Here is a 14,224-nt window from a genome sequence, read left to right on the forward strand (position 1 = left end):
CACATTTCTGCATCCATTTTACTATTATTACATGCACTTGAAAAAAGACAGGGCACTATAAAGGCTTTAATCCTCTCTGATGCACATTGGCATTTCTAAAAAATCACAACTATTGTTATTTAAAGGATTTTCCTTCACCTCAATCTGCACCAAGTACAAACAGATACTTAGTAAGTGAACTCTCTAACCCTTTTCTATTCAATGAGCAATTTAGGAAGCCATCGAAATATCCAGATGAAACCATACAAAAAAGTACTTCAACTTGAACTATATTCAAGAGAATAAATTTCCTTTATTTTCCTTTTTTTAGCATTACAGTCAGAACAAAACCAGAAATGCTCCAACATCATGGAGCCTAAAATCTTCTAATAAAAAGGGCTACATCTGAATAGAGCTAACATTTTTCCATACAAATTGCGTGGAACACTTCCATTGTGAATTCATAACTTCTTGTGACAGCCTAAGAAATACTCAGACTAAAAGAAAAGCAGCAAAGAATCCAATCTCAGAAAGTTTATGAGACATTTGACGCCCTCATAACTGAAGCCATTGAATCTAAGATATTGCTTAGCTAAGCCAAATATTTGTTTATTTTAGTATAATTCCCTGGTACAAGAAACACACCCAAAAGTTTGTTTGTTTGTTTTCTTATGGGATTTTAGCAACAGAGACTGGATGGATGGCAGCAGGACACTCTAGGTAGCTTTACCTCATTCTCCAGTTGCACCTGCAGGAGAGGCTGGACAGAAAGGCAAATGTTCCTTCTTTGGATGGGGATACTATCAGGAAAGTTGAAGGTAAGGCAAGGCTTAGCAAGACACTGTCTGAGTGGAAGTGCTGTTGGGAAATTTATGCTGCTCCAGGGAGGACTATGAATTTAAGAGAATGTCTAAATATTTGTGCACCAACAGAAGCAGTATGGGAATACAGGATAAACTGAAAGCTCTGGTCTCATCCAGAGCTGCGAGGACACTGGTGACCCTGTCACCTGGATGGCCCTGCCACCTGCACTGCAGAGAGCTGTTCTCCAGGGTGGAGCCCTCAGACCTGGGTCATAGCTTCCCATGCAGAGCTCTGGGCATAACAAAACATAAATGTTCAGTTGTGCTCTGTTATGCTCTATTCTATTCATTCCTTTCTGTCCTATTTCATTCTATTCCATTCCCTGTACTCACCATGAGTTGAATAACAATGCTAATATTTGTCTGAAATGCCAGCAGTCTCTGAAAGACATATAACACAAAGGTTACAACTGGAAACAGGATTTCATTTTATTTTTCTTACTCTGTTTCAGAGACAATGCTCACAAGCATTAACACAATGTGCATGTGCAGCCAGGAGCAGGATAATGCATTCTTCAGTTTAGCTTTAAAAAGCATTCCCTACAGTCTGGCAAGAGCAAGTCAACAGAGCTACAGTGTTTAAAAGGCATTTGAATAATGTCTCCAATACTGTACTTTAAGTTTTGGCCAACCCTGAATTGGTCAAGCAATTGAACTGTCATAGGTCCCTTCCAGCTGTACTCTTTTGTTCTTTTGAAGGAAAATAGCAGCAGTGAGTGAAAGGTGAGGGGACCCTCATTGGCCGCTAGAGAAGGGCCATACAATGTCACCTTCATGAGATGGAAAAACCTGAACATTTTTCTTGTTTTAGAGGATTTAGGGAGAGGCTGGTATGACAGTGACCTGACTCTCCAAAGATGAGGGCCCAGCTTTGAAACAGGACTGTCTAGAAACATAACTCTGTATAGGGATATATGACATATAAACACCAAGGCTTGTTTTAACCTTATAAAAGCATTACTATGAAGAGTTAAATTTGTTTTTTCCTGTCAGTAATACTGACAGGAAAAATACAGACTCTTTGATAGGTGCACTTTCTAATCAGAGAACACTAACCTTTGGAAGAGAGGAAATAAGAATTTACTCACAGTAAGACTCCACTTGCCATGCCTAAAATAAAAGATACAAAACACATCATCTTCACCCAGACTTCTGAGAAAAAGCAGAATAAATTGAACTGAGTCTGGAAGTAACTGCATCCTTAATATATTTTATTTCAGACATTCAAGAAAATAAATACCAATGAGGTTCTTCAGGCTTCAAATCAATGTCATAGAATCAAGACCTAGAGTTTGAAATCTGCTGAATTTTTTTTGTTTCATGAGAAAAATAAAAGCCTACCTGATTTCTGTAGTGAATAAGTCACCATGGACAAAGGGATCAATCACCACTTACAGGAATGCAAGAAAATAATGCTGGGCATAGACATCATGAACCTTCATTCAGGCAAAAAAAGATTAAAGGCAAGACTGTTGTGATTAGACTGAAGTTTTTGACTGTAGTTACCTAAATGCTACCATTCTTACTTTGTGAAAAAGCACACTCTAGTTCTGCTTCTGGTTTTGGTGTTTTCAGATGCTTATTAAAGGATATGTCTTAAATCTCCATCTTCCTATTAACTGGTTACAGACCACTGTAAGGAGGATCCCTCCTGTGGTGTGTGTGGGCAGTTGCTGGAAAACTGATTAGAAAATGTTAGTCTGCTATTTTTACACAACAGCCATATCTGACTTTAGAAAGCATTCATCAAACCCTGCAAGATTTTATCAAATTTGGCCATAAATTCTGTTTATATACTAGGGAAAAGTTTTCCTTCATTTCACAGCAAAAAAGAATTAAAATAACCTTTACAAACAAGCCTTACATTCTTCTAAAGGAAATGATGAATGATTAAAAAAATATTCAAGTGTAATTTAAAATTCCGTAGGATTAAGACTTAAAAAGCTAGTGGGTCATGTATTCATACAAAATATACTTGTTTTTCTCTGACTGACTGTCATGGTTTAACCCCAGCCAGTAACAAAGCCCCACATAGCCACTCACTCACTCCCTCACCAGCAGGACTGGGGAAAATAGTGGCAGAGTAAAAGGTAAAAAACTCATGGGTTGAGATAAATATAGTTTAATAAGGAAGGCAAAAGCCACAGGCAGAGCAAAACAAAAAATTCAATCACCACTTCTCATGGGCAGGCAGGTGTTCAGCCATCTCCAGGAGAGCAGGGCCCCATCACATGGGATGGTTACTTGGGAAGACAAACACCATCACCTCAAACATCTCCCTCTTTTACTTTCTTCTCCCTACTTTACATACCCAACAAGGTGCCATACAGTTTGGAATGTCCCTTTGGTCAGTTTGGGTCACTTGACCTGGCTGTGTCTCCTCCCAGCCTCCCAGGCAGCACCAACTTTCTCATCAATGTGGCTGTACAAGAAACATAAAAGATCTGGGCTCTGTGCAGGCCCTGCTCAGCAACAACAAATACATCTCTGTATCATCAACCTTGTGTTCACAAATCCAAAACACAGCCCCACACCTGCCACTGTGAAGAAAATTAACTCTGCCACAGCTGAAACCAGCACACTGATTATATTTTCATTGCCAGCTAACAAATGAACCTGTAAAGAACATACACAGCTGTTGCACTTCTCAAAACTGTGGTGCTTGAGAATATCTGCCAGTAGCCTCATTACAATTACAAGTGGAAAATAATGGATTTTTCTTTTTTTTTATTGGATGCAGAAAGCTGAGAGAAGAAAAAAACTCATATTGCATCAGATTAACAAAAAGATGAAGAAGAAAACAAAACTTTTTCTATTAAAAATTTCTTTTATGTCAAATATTTCTGAAATATTTGATTTAGAAAAAAAAGTTAAACAATAAGGTATTTGGAAATATTTTTTTTTTGTTTCAGCCTGAATCTTCTGATTGTAGAAGTTTATTTCTTAATGCACTAAATAAAAAAACACAACATTTTTTATTGTTTTAAAATTTAAGTGGTATCTATTACCAAAAGGGGCCTATGTTTGTCAATGATAACATCTGAAGGTAATAAATGGACTGAAGCCTGTTCTCACTTATTTTTCATGCCAAACTATATGAAAATGTGTACAGGAACAATCATAAGTGTTCTTTCCTGGAGAGGCCATGGAGAAGAAAAATCTGTACTGAGAATACTTATAAAGACAGAGGTTATTTTTGGTCTTAAATTACAAAACTCTTCTGTTAAATGACTAACATGACCTGAGACTATCTGGAGGATAAAAGGTGTCCATTTTCATGATCTTCAGAAAAAAACACATCTCTTGTCTGACAAAAAGGTAGAAAAAAAATACACTAACAAGGAAGCAAACTTAGCAACAGATCACAAATTCAAACAGATCTTTAAAAGTTAGCAAAGGAAAAGTTCACAGTTCTTTTCCCTCACTCTCCATAGTTTTGATATGAGTATTCATCCATGCACCTTTAATGTCAGAAGGAGAATATCAAGCTATGTTTGCCCCTGATGAGCTGTGAAGATGAAGGCTAAAAATCAAACACATAAGCCTAAATATGTATAGATGTTCCCAGGCTAAAAATACTGAAATTTGAGAGAAAAGGGGAAAAACAGCTGGATGCTTAGCAGAACTCTTCACTCTCCAAACCACTGATACAAGGAAATTTTTTGTAGCTCACAGCAGCCTCTGTGAGCCACAAAACTCAAGATTCTTTTAGTTTTTCCCCACATTACAATCCCTGTATGTTCAGAGATCTGTCACTTACAGCAAGTTAGTAAACTTTCTAGAAATATTATACAATTCCACAAAATGAACACTTCAAAATTATTCTTCCTTTCTGACAGTTAATATTTTTATGAAGTTGGACAGAAAAGTGGACAGAAGTGGACAGAAAAGTCTGACCAGAAAACATAGTGGCACATTTATTGTAAGTAATAAAATAACATACGAAGAGCTAGGAAATCTTATGCAGATTCCTGAACTACACAAGTACCTTCACTACTTAGGCATATATTCACACACATACCAAAAGTGTAAGAGCAGAAATATGTATGTTTACACTTATTAACACATTATAATTTATTTTATAATAATATACCACAGGGTATTTCAATAGGAGTCATGACACTTTAAGGGACGTTTTTTATGCCATATTCTGGTAAAACACAATGTCCAGGGTGTACCTTTGAGTCTGGACATGTGAAAATTGATAAGATTCAACAAAAGGGAAATAAAGCAGCTTTCTCATCAACCTTAAACAGACATTTTGGTATTTGGATGCAACAGATTATTCTGGACAATATGTAAGTTTCTCTTTTAAGTGTGTATGGCAACCATGGGGCACAGTGAGACATGGATAGTTAGTTAGTGCCTATAGCATGAAACTAAGCTAAGCAGATTTCGAATATGTAGATTTCCTAGCAGCTAAGTATAACTGAATGCTAAGTATAAGTTAGCATAAATAAGTATAAGTATCGCAGAATGAACTGTCAAAGGAAACAGTGTTTTAACTCAGTCACCGCAGGCAAACCAGATTAACTACAGCAACCAAAAGATCTGTTCAGCCCAGAGGTTTTACCACTTCAATACTTCCTAATCAGTTCTTGCAAATAATCATTTGGCACACCCCTTAGGAGCACCTACAAATTTCGTTTTAGTTCTTGTAACATGTTTCCATGACCAAAATTTCATTCACTTTACTATGTGTAGAGTAAATGCTCACCATAAAAATATTCATTATGAATAACCACAGGACTGTGGTTACTATTTTTCCTTCTTTTCCCTCCCTCTCTAAAAAAAAGAAACCAAACCAGTCATCAATCAGAAAACTGAAACAGTTACATTTGACCCAGCGGTACATGTAGTTGAGCTAATATCTGAAAAAGGACAGATTTGCAAATACAGGTCATATGACATTTGTTCAGTCGCACTGCTTCCTAAGTGTTAGCAAATAGAGCTGGTCAGTAAATGCAAAAAGCTTGGCTTGCAGCCATTTATGGAGCTTTATAATTGTTCCTGCCTTGCATATATTGAATATTTGCATGGCTTTCTGCCATCTCCAGGTGTTGTTTGTTTTTTTTCAAGTATATCCTACATTTCAGAAGTGAGTCATCAGAAATTTAAAAATTTTTACCATCAAATGTGCAATTGCATTAAAAAGATACAAATGTACTGTTTAGATCCAGAAAATCAGCATAGCCATATAAAAACTCCTCTATGAATAAAGGTACCATGAGTGCTTTCCTCTCATAGGATTTCATGACCCAGAAGGTCTCTTACAGCTACCTTGAAAACCATAGCCAAAGCCTATTCTTATTGCCCATTTTTTGTAGGCATTCATCTGCCACAGGATGGAGATTAAGGGAACTATTCATATGGCAATGATCCTGCAGGAACTTATTATGATCTTCATGAATCAGGAGTGAAAGTATTATATTGTAGTTTTCATGGCCTCCAGATGCCATGTCTTTGCTGCCTGTCTCAAAAATTCATAAAAGTGAACATGGTGGAAGATCCATGTCATGTGCCATTGCTCTCTGTCTCCAAAAGAGCATGAAAAAAATTTGGCCATCAGTTTTCATTTAACTGATTTCAGTGGATATTTTGACTTTGGTTATATTGCTTTCTTCTTTGTGACTTGTTCTTAGATATATGATGTTACTTCAAGTGTACAGAGCCTTTTCCCCTTTATGGTTTATGAAACTCATAATTTTAAAATAAAAAACTAAAAGTTTCATTGACCAAAATGTGGTTTTTATGTTATATAATAGTCTATTGGTGTGATTTTTCAAGCTTATTTTGCTCATGAAATTTCTCCATTAGTTTAGCTATTAGGCAAGTTCTTTACCCAATTTTAATACTTTTTTTTTAATAATATATAGTCAGTTTTCCTCTATAGGGAAAAAAAAAAACTAAAACCCAAATTTCATTCTCAACCTTTTTGTAGAGTAAGACCCTAATTCTTTTTTGGTGACTTCTGTGAACTTTCTGATAGAAGACAACCCCACAGATCTCATCTACACAAAATACAGATGTGAAATTTAAAAGACAGAACAGACTTTAAGCAAACCAACACTACAAGATGAAGATTTGGTAATGCTATTAACTTATTCAGGGCACAGATGTGAAGTCTAATTGCTCTCTGGAAAACATACCTCTTTTTAAACTTGATTTGCTTGGCAAGGAAGGATATGGATCTCACCCCTGGTACAAAAAAGTTAAATGTGCATCTTATATACATATACAAACAAAATAGGAACCAGAAATATGGCAATTAGCGATCTGATATTTGAATAAGCAGTTCAATATGAGGAAGCATTTTTCTTAAAGGTCTGAGGCTAATGACCAGGTTGCAGCATTGTGCAAGGAAAGAGTTTTAACAGTCAGTGTGCATGGCTTTCCAATTAAACCTTGTGTGCAATGTGGGAAAATCTGAATTTTGCATATGAATAGATCTAAATAAAAAAATACATTAATTTGTTAACTAAAAGAAAAATTAAAATTATGATGTATTGGACAGCCTTTGATTAAGGTAATAGTTCCAAAAGTTGGGGCAGATTGGAGTAGAAGCCAGTTTTTTAATCAGGCTTTTAAAATTGGTGATTATCTAAATGGTTAGTTCCTTAAGTGACAAGAAGGATTAATCTGCAAATAACACTGGTTAATGGCAGTGCTTATATTTATATGCAAATATATGCACTTCTAATCATAAGGTTAAAAACTTGGCCTCTGCCAAAGGACACATCTGCATGGAAAGGTGCAGCTTTTACACCTGGCTCCAAATAATTCATTTGAAGACAAGCTGAGAATTTGTAAACAGTACTCCCTCGTTACAGTATGCATACCAAAGGGCTGCCTTCCTCTCTCTTTACACATTTATTTTTTTACTTTTTCTTCTCAGCCGCTCTGCTGTTTTCTACTGATACCATTTTGGGAGCAGCCCAATTCCTGCATGTAAAAACCACACTGCACTGTAGCAGAAATGTTGAAAGAAAAGTCCCTTTACACATAAAACCAGAATATATTATTTTAAATCTTACATTAAAAAAGTCTTGAGTGATTACTGAAATAATTTCTAATACAAACAGACCAGGAATACTCTACCAGTAAAATTATGAAATTATATTGGGCCACCTTAGTTCTTCTGTGAAGACACATTTTACCATTATTTTTATGGTTCCATACATTGTGTGCTTGGCAGGGGCTTTTATTCTCCTCCAAAAGTTCATCAAGCAAGCAACTTTCCATCAAACAACTAAAATAATTTTGTCAGCAAGCTGTGTTTTACTTTTTCTCACATTTACTTTAAGCCTCTAAAAATATCTTGTTGTGTACCTACAGCATTTTGTCTATTCATTTCATCAAAATGTATCATTTCTATGTGTAAATATTGCAGTAAATATCGTGGGGTTTCTTGTTTGATTCTGCTACGTTTTATTCAGTTAAAGAGAGTTATATTTGACAGTAAACTAGATGTTGGTTTCTTGCATCAAAGGCCTGAATTTACATTTGATGTACAAGCAATCAGGTATACTTAGAAGCAAGTATTTATTATGGTGGAAAATTAACCATGCTGTAGTGTTTGGTGTACTTAAAACAGCATGTAAAACATTTTAGCAGTATGATGGTAAACACTTGTTTATTAAGAGCCATGTACTGAATAATCAGAGTTGTACCTAAAACTTCAGAAGCTAAATCTCTTTGAGTTGTAGGTAACTTTAGTGAAATCTACAGGTCCTTAGGCAACAGATATCATAGAAACATGGAACAGTTTGTGTTGGAAGGGACCTTTATAGACCATCTCGTTCAATCCCTCTGCAATAATCAGAGACATCTTCAACTAGTTCAGGTTCCTCAGAGTCCCAATAAATCTGAGTTTAAATGTTTCCAGGAATGGAGCATCCACTGCTTCTGTGGGTAAATTTTTAGAGTTCTAGAACTCTCATTGTAAAAAATGTCTTTCTTATATCCAATCTAAATTGACCCTCCATTAGTTTAAAAACGTTATGCTTTGTCTTATTGCAGCAGGTCCTGCTCTTATATTTATAATCATGTGTACCCCCAGCACAGAAGCATCAATACTATAGCAAGTTTGATTTGATTTCTCAACTAAGTTCCAGCTGTTGGGAAATTCTCTGTGATTCAATATACATTTTTAAAACATTCATTGCATGGAAATAAGAAAAATAATATCAAAACTCTATTCCTCGTGGTTCTATTGGTGTTGAAGGAAAGTATGGATTCTGTTGACTATCTAATAAAAAAAAACAGTTGGAATCACAGCTGGTTTTGGTAGTCAAGATGGCAAAGGACTCCAATAGGTCTTATGTCACCCAAGGAAGTCAGTGATGAGTCTTCCACATTTTATTCTAAAGTCTCGTTATTGAAAGACAAATTTCAAATAACATCTTCCAGCTAAAATACCAACAAATCCAGGATACTGCCTAAAAAGTACATAGAAATAGGATAACATAAACTCAGTTTTGCCAACTTAAGCACTGGCTTGAATTAAAGGAAGGGCATAATCTCCTAAAGCATTATCAGTTCTGCTTTTAGCTATGGAAGCCCTGGTACCATTGCTCAGCCAGATTTCAGAAGAAATTCTGAAATCACATTCAAATAACCTACAAAATATCACAGAAAAACGTGTCAGATATTTAGACAGAATTGTAATTTACTGCTTTAATTTTATCTCTCTCACCAGGCAATAAATTATGCCCTGTTTCCATTTTATATTTCAAGACCCAACATGACATTTGTTTGAACGTGATCTCTTCTTTAAATGTCCCAATCAAGCTTATACAATAGCCAAAGCCTTCTAGAACAGAAATCATGAAGAGAGAAAGGAGCAACTTCAAAGCACTATTGCAAATTCCAATGTTGTATCTTTCAGAGAAGAACAAGCTATCAACCCAGAATTAAAGTCCAACAAATATTTCATGAAGCCCTAGGTAACACAACTAGACTAAAGTCTTTGACATTTAGATTTAATCCAAAATTAAAAGTGAGTTTTTATTTAGGGGAGGGGAAAAAAAAGGATCATCATGGAAAAACTTACAGTAGGAGCAACCGTAGACTTCAATTCTTAACCCAATTTGGCCCTCTCCATTCCAGTCCAAAGGAACTATCCTCACATAGCGAGCAATAACTGGATGTTGTAAATCATGCCGGACCACACTGTCAGAGTTTGTATTTCCAGGAAATGCCTAAGGGAAAAAAGAAGAAAAAAAAATCAATTCTAGTGCCTTTATGGTTGGCACTCCAATAGGTCTTATGTCACCCAAGGAAGTCAGTGATGAGTCTTCCACATTTTATTCTAAAGTCTCGTTATTGAAAGATGTATATGTATATGTATATGTATTTCTGAAGAAATACATGTAAAATCCTATAATACATGCTCAGACATTACTTATTCAGGAAGATGCACAGGATCCATTCTTTGGTGGACTCACAAAACTAAAACATGTAAACAGTTACATTCACCTTATTTTTTTTGTGCTGCAGCTATTGATGTGCTAAACGATGACGATGGCACTCCTCACTTCATAATAAGTTAGTAAGAGACATTAATTAGTGTCTTTGAAGTACTTATATATTTGGGTGGTATAAGGAAATGAACAGTCCTCTCTTCTGAGCTGAAGAGAAGACAAAGGAAAGCATACAGTGAACAATGACAAAAAATGCTGCTGAGCAGCTACCTGTTTTCTTAATCTTGTTCTAGGAATTACAGAACTTCATGGAGGGAATAAAAATTTTTAGTCCATTAAATATGTATGTTTTACTGAGCATGCAAGATAATGCTCCATAGTTCAAGAATAAATTCCATTTGGAAATGTTTTTATTTTATGATGCTTGGTATAATCTTATCAAAATCCTACTAAATGTAGGTTTGCTGGTTGTTTTGGTCAAGGCTTATTTGTATTTTTTTTTTTCATTTCCTAGAAGTGTTATGGTCAAAGGAAGCTGAATATAGGAAGACATGATATTTTCTACACAATTTAATTAAGTTATAGATAAAGAAGATTCACAAAATCAAAAGTATTTTCTATAGCTCTCCAAAATTTTTACCCTGACTTGTGCTTTACCGGTCTTTTGTCAGAAAGAGAGCTGATCCCAGCAGGTACCTGACATTTCAAGTGTTCCTATTGCTATATGAATCAGTAACCTCTGCTGAATGCATAAACATAGTCAACAGAGAATAAGGCAGTCCCAGATTAATAAAACACATTCCATTTAGTCTCCAGCAGAAGAGTATCTTTTAAACACAGCCTTCATTTCAATAAATGGGAAACAGTAATACACGCTTTGTGGATAATGCAAATACCAGGCCAAAATCCATTATTGCAAGACTGAAAAATCAATTTACAGGACCTTGAGAATTATGCACAATTGCTGTAAAATCTCCTTTTCTGGCCAATAGGATTTAAAAGTATAATTTAGACCCACAACTCTAATAGGAGTTTTTTTTTTTCTTTTTTAACAGGGAATGAATCTCTGGCTAAAAAGAAAAATAAAATAGAGAGTTTTACAATAAGCAACCTCCTTGCAAAACCATTATTTTCAAAAAATAGTGTAAATACCTGTATAAATTAGACAAGTTTTTCAGATTATTAATCTCATTTAGTCACTTAAATATTATTGCCAGATATCATGCTTTTTCTTTAACCCAAACTGGGAAAAGTATCAAAATGGCTCACTTATCTGTAAAATACTGTCTCATGAGCCCAACTCCAAAATTCTTTCTTCTATAAACCATTTCTCTTCTTGTATTGGATACTAACTTCTGTAAGCTGCTTCATATTTCAGCTCACATTGCAACAAAAAGACTGGGATAGTTATTAACAACTTTTCTCAAAGGTAGTGTTCCACAGGACAGCAACAGAATAAGAACAAAAAAAGATGAGAAAATAAGTCCCCAAATCCTTTCTAAAGAGTGGTTTTGAATGTATATTAAATGGAGCTTTCAAACATATTCACCAAGACTTTTGTCACTTCTTAAGAAGAAACTCTGTTTAGCTCCAAATAATTTTCAAACTTTAACAGGGCAGGTTTATAGGACAGATAACATATTTTAACAGGCCAACTAATACAGTTTAAAATTAACAAATTAAATAAATAATAAATAATTCAGCAGAGTTTAGAGCAAAAATTATATGGTTTTTAAATTTCACTTTGGCTTTACCAGTATGCTTCAGCCACCCCACTGTACATAGGGACACCGGTGAGACACTCAGCATAATTATCTTTGCACAACTAAAGAAACTGGCGAAAAGTGAAAGTAAGAGTTTGGCAAACTTGGAAGCAAAGCTATGTAAAGTTAAGATCCAGACTCAATTTTTTATCCTGTACTCAAAGAACAACTACATTGTAATCAATAATTTAAAATGGTAGAGCTAAATTATAAATTCACATAAGTATTGTTATGAAATAGCACACAGCTTAAAATTAGTGTGTAAGTAGATCTGGCCAAAATGTTTTTAGCTTCCTTTAATAGGACAGTTTGCAACCATTTTATAGTACTCAATTCTATAGACAAAGAAAGAACATTACAAAATCTCCTTTTGAGAAATTGCTTTTTACAATAAAGGGTTAAAAAGAAATTCTCAGCATTAAAGAATTTATCTCTGAAATAAGGAGGCACAGAAATGCCTGAAAAGTGAATAAAAGTGGACATTTTCATGCTTTAACCAAGGAGTAAAATGATGGAAGGATGGTGGTTAGATCCTCAACCAGATAAACAAAAATATATTTGAAATCTCTCGGCTCTGTGAAGCAGAAAAAAAATCCATGTATTTCACTGAAAACCATCATCACATATATACAAGAGACTCTAACTTAGTTAAGGGGAAAATTAATTCTTCACTTCACTTAATTCAGGTGAAAAATTCTCCATCCAAATTAATGATCTATTCAGAGATGAGTACTAATATTGCTTCAGTGTAGGCTCTTTCTAGGATGATATAAAAATAGGGCAATGCATGGAACAGGAGGATGACATTTCTTTTCTTAAAGGAAAAGAGGAACTACTACATTTTTTTCATAGCTTTCTTTAATTACTAGTAATTTTTTTCACCACTTTGATTTTCTACTCTCTGTTATACCTTGATAGTTATTTTTTGCCTTTTTATCAAAGTAAGAAATAATTTATGTCTCTGAATTTCTGGGGAAAAAAAATCTATGCTTCTAGCTTTATTTTGACACTGCAATAATGAAAACAGTACAGAGTCTGTGTTCCCTGGGACTATAGCTCTATAAAGAGCAGAAATAAGAAATAGCAGTACCATTATAAAACATGGAAACATCCACAGGCAGGCAGAATATGTCATCAGGAAACATAACTGGGGTCTTTTTGGGACTCCAAGGTGAGCCAAGCTGACTAAACCTTGAAATTTTTATTTTATAGAAAAAACCTCAAATTCCAAATCAAAGTATTTTTTTCAAAAACTAGAAGGATTACAAAAGTGAGATGTTGACAGCTTTGGTTATGGCTGCCAGCCCTCTGACAGCACAAAAAAAGAAAATCTGGAAACTGTTTTACACTTGAGTTTTCAGGAATCTGGGCCATCAACGAGCAGAGCAGGGCTGGCTGGGTGCTGGAAGCTCTCCACCAGCAGTGCCGTGGAATGATGTTTGGCACTGCAGGGCAGATCAAATCCAGGGGCACTAGAAAAATTCACATCATGAACTGGTTCTGCACAAGTTGACTGAAATCCACAGCAGATTTCAGAGAAGACAAGATGTTTAAAAAATTTGTTCCTACTTTACTACTTGGACATTTAAGAAAAAAAGACAAAACCTGAACTTCATCAATTCTTCTTTGCTGGTGAAGATTTGCTTGATACCGATGAAAACCCAGCCCAACTGTGTCATGCAAACTCAAACAGCAACAATAAGAGGATTGGGTAAAGGAGAATGTAAGAGATAACTTTAAGAAGAAGGGGGGAAAAAAAGATATAAAAGGAACATGGTTAGGAAAACAGGTTGCAGAAAGCAAGAATACTGGCAAATAAAAAAAACTGCATCAGAAAGTAACAGATCTAGGTTATTTCCATTTTACCTCAGTTTTGACAGGTTGCTGTACTGTCATCTGTACTGTGGGGAGTAAAAATAAGTCATAGGAAGCAGTAATCTTTTCCTTAAAGAAACATTTCTGCATTCTGTCCATTGAACAGCACAATTAGTAACACTACAATTTGCATACTCTACTCTTTGCCTAAAAACAAACATGTTCAAAGCAAAACAACATATCTACAGCATTCTGCATAATCACCTCACAGAGAAATGCATCTGAATAGAAAAAAAAATGTATCTGAAAGTAATTAAAAGCTATAGTTGGTATTTCCCTTATACCAAATGATGAAGTCCTCAAATGATTCATCAGGTGCTGA

At 35.2% G+C, this 14,224-nt stretch overlaps 1 protein-coding gene across 2 annotated transcripts in view; it reads right to left on the minus strand.

Moving 5' to 3' along the window:
* The window catches only part of CNTNAP2 (contactin associated protein 2), a 1,032,231-nt gene that overhangs the window by 574,915 nt on the left and 443,092 nt on the right, over nt 1-14,224 (minus strand). For both annotated transcript variants that reach the window (XM_036397720.1, XM_036397728.1), the window contains exon 4: nt 9,895-10,042. In XM_036397720.1, coding sequence (XP_036253613.1) covers nt 9,895-10,042 — 148 coding nt within the window. The remainder of the gene's footprint in view (nt 1-9,894; nt 10,043-14,224) is intronic.

The sequence above is a fragment of the Molothrus ater genome, chromosome 1 (genome assembly GCF_012460135.2).
Source record: "Molothrus ater isolate BHLD 08-10-18 breed brown headed cowbird chromosome 1, BPBGC_Mater_1.1, whole genome shotgun sequence".
NCBI classification, from domain to species: domain Eukaryota; kingdom Metazoa; phylum Chordata; class Aves; order Passeriformes; family Icteridae; genus Molothrus; species Molothrus ater.